The 10,959-nt window shown below is 37.6% G+C and overlaps 1 protein-coding gene across 1 annotated transcript in view; it reads right to left on the bottom strand.

The window, feature by feature from the left end:
• LOC138915962 (zinc finger protein 471-like) overlaps nucleotides 1-10,959 on the bottom strand; it is a 49,307-nt gene that overhangs the window by 36,521 nt on the left and 1,827 nt on the right. The window contains exons 2-4 of the mRNA XM_070224918.1: nucleotides 10,818-10,908; nucleotides 2,920-3,046; nucleotides 1,339-1,434 (exon numbers count right to left, since the gene is read on the bottom strand). Of these exons, the coding sequence (XP_070081019.1) occupies nucleotides 1,339-1,434; nucleotides 2,920-3,046; nucleotides 10,818-10,850 (256 nt within the window). The 5' untranslated portion in view covers nucleotides 10,851-10,908. The remainder of the gene's footprint in view (nucleotides 1-1,338; nucleotides 1,435-2,919; nucleotides 3,047-10,817; nucleotides 10,909-10,959) is intronic.

Below are 10,959 nucleotides of genomic sequence, written 5' to 3'. Positions count from 1 at the left end.
TAACGTAGAAAAAAAGATTAAAAAATAACGAACCCCACAAAATCTATTACGTACAGGCATATCAACTGAAAAATATTCAAGCAGACTTCAGAGAACGAGAGCTTATAGAGGGACATGGAAAAGATGATTAAAAAAATTAAACACAGGATAATGAAGTCCTGGAGAAGTAGTCTGCAATGGTAATAATATTTTATGCCTGCATTAAAACAGCAGACTATAAATTAAACTCCCGTTCTCTATTCTCTCCCACTTCCTGTTGACTTGCATATACAGCTAGGTTAACTTTGTTTAAATACCAATATCACCAAATAACTACTGCTGCTCAGAAATCTCTACAGATCCCCAGCAGTCATAAATACCTTATACTTTGTGACTTCCCTTGGGGTCTAGGTAAAATCCTAGAGTTATCTTTTCATAATTAGAAAATAGTGTTCCTATGAACCATCTCCATGTGTTGCAATACATTGAACTCTTCATTTTTCATAGACTCCTGAACTTTAGCCTGCATATTAAGGGATTTTTCCATTTATCTTCTTACTTTCACCAGCCTAGGAAAAGTATTACTACTCAGGCCACATCTCAGAGGGGTTTTGCCTTGTGTCTTTTTGAAGATATTGTTTTCTAATGATATGTACATTGGTATCACTATTACTAATCACATTCTTATTTACTTACATTCTTACTTACCACATTCATATTTTACCACCTTTCCTGCCTTGTGAACTAGAATATAAGGTTTGAAGAAAGAACAAATGTGCCTTAAACACTGGCCCCATTTGGTCTCATAAGGCTGACAGACTCCTATCTTGGCATACCTGTAATGCACCTGAAGCATACTTGGGTACCTTGCATAGTTTAGAAAACTCTGGACTAACGAATAGCGAAAAAGCTAAAAAGTGATAGAGGATAAGGCTGGAGAAGTAGGAAGGCATTGATCACATAGGGGCTGGCAGGGTTTGGGTTTTTCCTACTGATAACAGGAAAGCAAAGAAAGATTTAAAGCAGCAGGGTGTTATGATTTGCAAGTGACACCTAATTCGGAGTTAAGAAAGATTTAAGAAACAAAGAAGCTTATACAAGTCTGTATGGCAAAAGGAAAGAGAGGATGGGAGGGAGCTAGATACAGATTTTTGCGAAACGAGTTATTAGAGAGAAGAGAGTCAAGTAGAAGAGAAGATATTTGGGGATCCCATGCTAAGTAGTAAAGTTTTACCTTTCTTCCAAGGGTTAGGAGCCTTGAGAAGAGTTTCTAAGAAGCATAAGTGAGGAGGGATCATCTTTGAAAATGGCTGAGCCATTACCTAGAAAGGATTCCCCCATTGGCTCTCCCATACTTACCTGGGAATGGGCTTCTTGTCATCTCATTCTTCATCTCCCAAGGCTCCTTCCCTTGTTCCAATAAAGAGATCACATATGGCTTAGAGACGCAAAGTCCTGCATACGAAAAAAGACATGAAAAATGGTCGTGTTTTAGGTATTTCAGAACTATAAGCCAGTTCCCTAATTCTGATGGAATAATGTTATAGGAATGATTAGATAAAAGGGTACAGCACATTTTAAGGACAGACTACAGAAAGCTTCTGATATAGTCTAGCGAGAATGCCAAGAGTCAACTCTATAAAGGTTAAACAGTTCCCTAAGGGGCCACGGGCAGAAATTCAGCCCAGCATTTTCAGAGGATCATCAGGCAGCAGCAAATGACGTACTGTAAAGGGCCCCTAGTTACAGGGTTTGGAATTTGAGTCGAGGTAAGTGCCTGCTTTAAAAAAAGTCAATACTCTTCAGAGAAATAGAATGGAATCCAGAGTCTCTACAGTGTTTTACGGTGTCCAGGATAAAGTCCAAAATTACTATGCATAAGAAGAAAGAGGAAAAAGTGAATCAACTCAGAAGAAAAGACAACTGATGGAGATCCAACGTGAGATAACAGAGATGTTGGAATTAGTAGACCAGGATTTAAAATAGCTATTATATATATTCTCAAGAATGTAAAGGAAAATATAGTTGTAATTTCTCAGTAGAGAACAGAAATTATAAAAAAGAATCAGGTGGAAAGTTTAGGGCTGAAAACTACAGTACGTGAAATTTAAAAATTCACTAGATGGGCTTAACAAGACATTGAAGAGGACAAGGAAATAGTCAGTGAACTTGAAGATAAATCGAGAGAAATCAATCTGAAAATCAGAGATAAAAGACTTACAAAAGTAAACAGATCCTCATTTACATAGGGCACAATATCAAAGGTTCTAACACCTTTGTAAATGAAGTCCCAGAAGGAGAAGAGAGTGAGCAAAAAGAAAAAAAAAAAATTGAAGAAATAATGGCCAAAAACTTCTCAAATTTGGTGAAAGTCATAAATTTAGTTTCAAGGAGCTCACTGAACCACAAGCAGGATAACAGGGGCCTCTAGAGGAAAGAAAGCTAGTCTAGGCAATGAGGTGGGCCCAGGGCTGAGAAGGGTCCACGTTAGTTTCCCCAACAATATCTGAAGCCATTTTCCGAGTTTGTGTTTCAATGGTTCACTTATTGAAAGTTAATAAAAAGATACAGATTTTAAAAGCAATATTCTGAATTTATAGTAATCCCGCTATATTCTTGGTAAACCTTGTTACCGTCTAGCAGTGATAACGATACTGTAGGACAGAGAGAACAAAGCAGCACAGGAGACCGGAGACCAGTAAGAGTCACATCATGGCCTGTGTTCCCAACTGCCTGAGGGCATACCCAGGGAGTATCCGATACACATCAAATTCACTGACTCTAAATCTGAAATTTCCATCAATTTCTGAATATCCTCTTTGTTTCTCGATTCTATTCTAACTTACATATGATAAAAAAAAAAAGTTTTAATAATAAATAAAAATGTAAAGAGTCCCTCAGGGTAGATTCTGATTTATGCAGAGGGGAAAATATCCTCACCGAGTGATACCAGGCTCCGATAGTTCTCTAACATCATACTCCTGTACAAACTCCTCTGAGCAGGGGTCAGCCATTCCCATTCCTCCTGGGAAAAGTCTATTGCCACATCCTTGAATGTCACCAAGTCCTGGAACAACACAAATACATTCTTGATCAACCAATGCTCATGTCCACACATGACTCCAAGCCGAAGTGTTAAGTTGCCCCTACTTTATGTGAGAAACAGCCCTTGGAGGAGAAAAAACTTAAACACATTATAATATTAACCTCCAGCCTCAAATAGTACTTATTGAAGTGTTAAACTGCATTGCATACAGTGGTGCTAATCCATTTCTCAGCATGGGGAAATATGGACAGTTGGCCACAGGGCAGTAAACCGAGGCTTCAAGGAAGAACGTACACCTGTGGTTGAACCTTCAAAAACATAAAAGAGTATCTAAACTGATATGTTACAAATGGCACTCTATGGGATCTTAGTGTTTCAGAGGGGAAGAGGCACTGAACTGATGTGGCTGATTTTTTTTTCTTACACAATAAAAATTATGAATATAATTAAAACGCAGTTTTCTTATGCTATACCATTAAGAACTAGCATGCAATGCCATACCAGAGGCAGCTGGGAAGCAATATGAGAAGTCACCCAGCACTACAACACATCCAACCTGTGAATTGAGTTTGAGTACGACAAACTAATATATACTTAAGATATATAAAAATGAAACTGAGGGGCCGGCCCCATGGCCGAGTGGTTGGGTCCGTGCACTCCGTTTCAGCGGCCCAGGGTTTCATTGGTTCGGATCCCAGGCACGGACATGGCACCGCTCATCAGGCCACACTGGGGCAGCATCCCACATGCCACAACTAGAAGGAACCCCAACTAAAAGTGTGCAACTATGTACCAGGGGGCTTTGGGGAGAAAAAGGAAAAACAAAATCTTAAAAAAAAAAAAAGAAACTGAATAATTATAATTTTCAGTTTCTAAAGATTTAAATGTGCTAAGAGAAACAATTTAAGTCCAGTTACAATCACCAGCAGGTTGTAAGGATTTTTTTAAAGTATTATGAGCATTTTTCATCTTCAAGTTTATTTCCATTGAAAATAATCTTCTTAATGCTCAGTGCCTGATTTGCAAAGTTACCAAAGACATTGGTAATTAACTAATAAAGACAATGCACAGAATATCTTAATTTACTTTTAAACAGTCAACACAAGTTTAGAACAAAGGCATGATACAACAATATTCAATGTATGGGACATTAGAGGATGTACACACCTTTGGAAAAATGTTTACTATATTTTTCACAAAAAGGTATTAAAAGATTTTTAAGATTGACTGAGAACTACTGGTTTTCCTGAATTCTGGTTTTCACCTTCTAGTTAGTTGAGGCCACCATTTTGGCTGAGACCCATCATTTCACATTTTTATAAAATTAAATGAGATGAATTTATCGATGCAAGCAAAAAGCGGTCACATTCTTTCCAATATTTGGTACAATTTGGTCACTGGTAAGTAAATAGGTGTTTTGGCTATTCCCACAGAAAAACAAATTTGCTTGTGATCCTGATACTCATGGTTAATTAGTTGGTATGTATACCATTCTTCCCAATGTCTATACAGGTATCTTTATATACACGTACAACGTATGTCCCGTGATTGTTTTTTACTGATAATCTTATATTCAATGAAGTACATCCTAATTTACAGCATTTGAAGAGCTTGTCATTCTTTTTTTTTTCATTTAAGAACAAAAACATTTATTGCAAGGTACTGAATAACTTCTAGGATTTCCAGGAGGACTAAGGAACCAGATCTGGATGCTATACAACTAAGAGGTACACAATCAGGAGAAAATCCCAATTATACAAAGATGGTACAGGGCCAGACTGGTGGTGTAGTGGTTAAGTTTGTGCACTCCACTTCAGCGGCCGAGGGTTTGCTGGTTTAGATCCTGGGCATGGACCTACACACCACTTCAAGCCATACTGTGGCAGCACTGCACCGAAGAACTAAAAGGACTTACAACTAGGATAGACAACTAGGTACTGGGACTTCGGAGAGGGGAAAAAAAGAGGAAGATTGGCAAACAGATGTTATCTCTGGGCCAATCTTCCTCACCCAAAAAAAAAAAAAATTTATTTTTCAAAAATTCTGTTCTCCAGCATTACTCACAGCTGAGCATCTAACATGCTAGGATCCACCAGCAGAACTTCAGCCACAGTTGCCTCAGAAGAACCAAACCCCTGTACCAACATGCTGGCTATATAATCCTGTTTCCTTGCACACAGCCTCTGCTTCCTGTTTCCACAAGTCATACTGGAAGCCTCTACTAAGGGTAACATAAGTCATATATAGAACTCTCGTCTGCAAAGGAGTCTAGATAATGCAGTTTTTAGCTTTCTGGTGTACCATGGTGCACTGGAAGGGAGCTGAAGTGGACACTGAATGTTAGAATCTGCCATGTTGGGCACACTATGCAACCTCAACCAGCTGAGAAAGTAACCCAAAATTTACCTGGGGAGAACCCCAAAAGTGACTGATGCTAACATAATTATTTCTGTCACGGATAAATGTATTTAATGCTGCAAATATGTGGAATTGAGAACAAACATACACCAGGTTTGTTCTGATTGTTGGTATTAAAGCCGAGTGATGGAATATGGGAAGAGGTGGGCAAGGGAATTTCACTAAACTAGTCCCTTTATTTTTTGTATATGTTAGAAATTTTCCATTAAAAAAGTGAAAAAAATTTTAAAAATCCATTCTGACATGAAGTAAATAAAAATCCAATATAAAAAGTATATAATGTAATGATTTTTAAAAGCAAATGTGATAAAAGATATATAAAAGATATATCATCAATCTGCACATACAAAAAAACATAAAAATATAAAGCAAACAAAGCCATAAAAATAGGCTTATATACCTGGATATAAGATACATATTTAACAAAATTTTTACCCTTTTCTAGAAATGCGCAACTAGAGATGACAATGGGAAAACATTCCATTCACAAATGTATCTCTTTAAAACACACAGATATATTTAACAGAAAAAGTACCAAATCTATCACTAAAAGAACTGTTGGATTTTCTTAAAGGCAGTTAAACAAGTCCTGAACAGATGGAACACATACTACTGAGCAATACAAAAGCTTGAATAAATGTAAATACACACTCATTTTTTATTCTAGGATAAGAAAACTCAAGCTTTTCAGTCTCCTTAAATTAATCTACAAATGTGACAAACTCTCCATCCCAGCCCTTGCCAACGTCACCTCTTATCTGGATTTTTATAACAAGCCCTCCTGCTTCTGTCCTTGGTCGCCTACAGTCTACTTTCAACACAGCAGCCAGAGGAATCCTCATGTCTCACCTCTGCTTAAAATTCCCCTAAGTCTTCAGAGTAAAAGCCTAGGTCCTTATAAGGCTTTTAGACTCAGATGGTCTGGCGCTCAGGACTTCCCCGACATCATCTACTATTCCTCTCCCATTTGCTCTGCCCTTCCTGATCTTCCAGAACACAGTAAAGATGTTCCTGACTCTGGCCCTTGTACATCTTGTCCCCACTGCCTGCAACGAGCTTCTCCTGACATCCACGTACTTGCTATCTTATTTTCTTTATGTCTCTGCTCAAATGTCAAAGGGGCCTTGCACGGCGATCTAGAAACAGCGAAATCCAGACCTTCCCTATCCAGTACTCCTTCTCCCACTTACTCTTTTTTATCTTTTTTCATTTCACTTTTCACTATTTGACATATACTAATTTGTCTCTTTATGTCTATTCTCCCCTTCTAGGAGGTAGGCTCCACAAGGGCAGGGCCTTTGTTTTATTCTCTGCTGCACCCTCAGAATCTAAAAGAACACCTGGCACATACAAGGCCCTCAAAAGTGTATTTGCTGAAGACATACATCTCAGTTTAAAATAATGAGAGAGGTTTTTAAGAGCTGCCTGATTCTAAAAAGTGCTGGAAAAACTTATAAGAACAGTCTGGAGAATTCTGGAAAAGATGAGCAATGAGAGAGTATTAGGTATTAGCCCTTCCACATTAAAAAATACCACAAGTGCCCATATACAAGGCAAACATTTTCCCCAACATACTTTATGCCATGAATTATTTCCAAGGTCTCCCATGTTAGGAGATACCCAGTGTTCACAAGCAGAAGTAGATTATGAAACTCTCACAGTGGACTAGTTGAGGACTTCTGAGGAATGAAACATCAGGAGAAACAACAGCAATAGATGCTAATCTAGAGTGTTTACAGATCACTTAAGTCTGCCAAAGACAGGTCCTGGTAAACATCCCAGCCTTTTGGTTGGGAACCCAAAGGAAGGACTACACCCCAGGATTAATGGTGAATGGGAAATAGCCTAGCCTGCACAAAGACTGATGCCCATCCTCTAATTTTTTCAGCTCCTGATTGGATTAAGATTAAGATTTGTTCCTAGCATAGCTGTCTGCCTGAAGCAACAGTAAACCCTCTCCACCTAGGAGAAATGGCTGATTCTAGCACCTGGGCAGAAAATACACAGGATGCACTTGGATACGCAGTACCAGAAAGTCAGCGCTCAAAAAACAAAATATCCCACAATGATGGGGTATGACAATGGGACACAGGAGCTGCTGGAAGAGCACCCAATGACCAAGGTTGGAACAATTAGAGCAATAAAATAAAGTAGTACTGGAATATAACCTAAAGTATAAGATAAACATGCGTGAGTCCATCCTGATACAAATAAGTGACTGAATAAATAAATGAAGGAGAACAGACAAATCTCTCACACGTAAGAATTCCAAATGAATTACTTAAGATACTCTGCACTCGAGGTAGAACTTAACTTTCCACTTGTTAGGTGTGGGTCGTACATAGTAACTTCCTTCCAAAGAGTGCAGTATGGAACGGTGCAAAACAGAGTAACCTTTCACTGGAGAAAACTGACAAACACTGCCTCAACCTACTAATCAAGGCACAGGAATAAGTGATGCTGGCAGTATGTCCCCTTGATAGGATGTGACGAAAATGAAACTTCACCACTGTGATCTTCCCTCCAAAAACACATTACTCCAATCTAATGATGAAAAAAGCCATCAGATTTGAGAGAGGTTCTACAAAATTTGTGGGTACTCCTCAATACTGACAAACTCATCAAAAAGAAGGAAAGTTAAGAGAAACTGTCATAGCCAAGAGGACCCTGAGGAGATAGAACTACTAAATGTAAAGTGGTGTCCTAGATAGGATCCTGAAACAGAAAGAAGACAGTAAGTAAAAACTAAGGAAATCTGAACAAACCGAGGCATTTAGTTAATAATAATGTATCAATATCGGTTCATCAATAGTAACGAATGCACCAGACTAATGCAAGATGTTAGTAACAAGGGAAGCTGGGTTGGTGTATATGGGTGAGCTCTGTACTAGCTCTGCAAGTTTTCTGTAAATATAAAACTGTTATAAAAAACAAAGTTTATTTTTTAAAAGTCCTATCAAGAGGAAGACATCAACATTTCAAGTTATCCCTAAAATTTTTCATATATAAAGTCCAGCACCTAACCCAAAATATGAAGCAGATAAGACAAAAATCAAGAGGAAAAAAACTCAGAAAATAGAAACTCACGGGAGATTCAGATAATGGAATTACGTGACAACTACGTTAAAACAATCATGACCAATATTTTTAAAGAATTAAAAGAAAAAATGGTGAATTTAAGCAGAAAATGGAAAATGATACAAAACAATTAAGTAGACATTCTAGAACTAAAAATGCAATAATGGAAGTTTAGAATTCAATGATGGATTTAACAGCCAATTAGAGAGTTGAAGAGAATTAAAGCACAAGGAACACATAAAACAGAGTGAAAAAGACCTAGCACTCATTTAATTATAACTTTAGAAGGAAATGAGAGAAAAGATCAGAGGTAATATTTGAAAAGACAGTGGTCGAAAAATTTCCAAAATTGATGAAAGACACCAAGCTACCCTGAACACTGACTTAAAACAGAAATAGTAATAAAATAATGTCTGAAGGCTGACGAAAAAGAAAACTGTGTGTGTATGTGTATTTGGGGTGTCAGGGTAATTAATGAACTACACATTTATCAACCATAGTAGTAGGTTCACAGATAACATCTAAAATTAAAATATCAAGGAAGAGTGTTCCAAACATATTATTCAGGAGTACAAAGTTACATATCAGAACAACTAAGTCAGTTAAGTGGTAACAACGTGGAGACCCCCACTTATTCCTATAGGACAAATGAGAGAAAAAAAACAAAATCCTAATGATATGCTAACTGGTGCTTGTGACTTTCGATACAATGTCAAACAACCTCATACAGAGAAACCGTAATTCTGGAAATATGTTAGATGATTCATAAAGTAGTTCTAATGCTGAGGAAGACAGAGATGCTCAAAATCCATGTAAATTTTTATGAATATTTAATGAACTCTGACAGTGGGGAAAAAAAAGTATAGAGTTTTAAAATTAACTTTAGGGGCTGGCCTGGTGGCATAGTGGTTAAGATTGTGCACTCTGCTTTGGTGACCCAGGGTTTGCAGGTTTGGATCCCAGGTGCAGACCTAGCACCACTCCTCAAGCCATGCTGTGGCAGTATCCCACATAAAACACAGGAAGATTGGCACAGATGTTAGCTCAGGGCCAATATTCCCCAAGCAAAAAAATTAATTTTAATATCATTTTCAATATAAAATGTGTAATTAAATTAATTAAATATTAATAAGTGGACACTGACTTTCATCTAGATAATGAAAGTATGTTTTCCACCTGGAAAAACTTCTCATTGAGAAAATTAAGGGCTCCCTTATATTCAGAGTTCCTTTTGGAAATGATATATTTTAAATTTTTATGATTAAAAACAGAAATACAAGTATATACAGGAATTTAGTACAAGATATAGGTGGCACCCCATATCAGTGAGAAAAAGATGAATTATACAATAAATTCCATTGGGACATATGGACAGGCAACTGGAAAAAAAATGAACCCCTGCCTTCCTTATCATGATTGGTTAAACATTTAATATAAAAATTTCATGTAATTTTGAACCTTACTCTCATAGAAAAATGAAAAAAATCAAGTCTAAATTTGTCAGAAACTTAACTGTGAGCGTAAAACAAATCTTTTATAAAAAAAAAAATAGAATATCTACATGCCCTAAGAGTAGACAGAGATTTCTTGAACAGGACACAAAAAACACTATCAAGGGGGAAAGTACCTATATATATATACATAGACTAGCCCTAGAATGAAACCTAAGAAGCTGAGAATAGTCACTGTCTCAGAGGAACTGGGAAGCAAGAGGGAGGCTTCATGACTTCTGAACTTTGTACTATGTGTATATATAATTGTATCTATCACTTAAAGTTTTTAAATTTTCAAAAGCCAAGTAGGATAAGATTTTTTAGGTGAACAAATGAGGCTGGGAAGTCATATATAAAAAAATAAAGAACAACTTTTAAGAAACTAAGGATATAATTAGAGATTTGACAAACTTCTGCTGGGAGCATGATTCCTGACGCTCTCTCTGAACCGCAGAGGACTACCAGATGCACATTTAACTTGGAACGCAACTCGCTGACACTGAGATACCTCGATTCCATATAACAGAAACCAGATCTTTTCACAAATGTCAACATTGAACTAAAAATGTACAGGAGGTGAGAAGAAGAGAGGGCTCTATGTCTCCTCACACCCAGTTTTACCTCTCCATTAGGCAGTCTGAGCTAAAGACAGCGTCTTCTGAGAGAAGGGGAAACCAGGCCCTTGGACAACCAGGCCCTTGGACAAGATTGTTAATCAGGGAATTTTCAAAAGAAAAGAAGCATTACTAAGTCCTAAACAGTAAGACCACCCTTCACGGAGGAGAAAAGAAATAACACCTAACCTGAGGCACGGCTTTCACCAGCTCAACAGTCATCTCCGCCTTCTCTTCCTGGCTTCAGTCTTGGAGAACAGCGTGTCCTGGGAAGGCAACGCTGGAGAGAGAAAGGAGAGCAAAAGATGAGGCCTTCTCTGAACTTCCAGAA

The sequence above is a fragment of the Equus caballus genome, chromosome 10 (assembly GCF_041296265.1).
Source record: "Equus caballus isolate H_3958 breed thoroughbred chromosome 10, TB-T2T, whole genome shotgun sequence".
Classification (NCBI taxonomy): Eukaryota; Metazoa; Chordata; class Mammalia; order Perissodactyla; family Equidae; genus Equus; species Equus caballus.
Note: the sequence above shows the minus strand (reverse complement) of the source record. Positions and strands in the feature narration are given on the sequence as shown.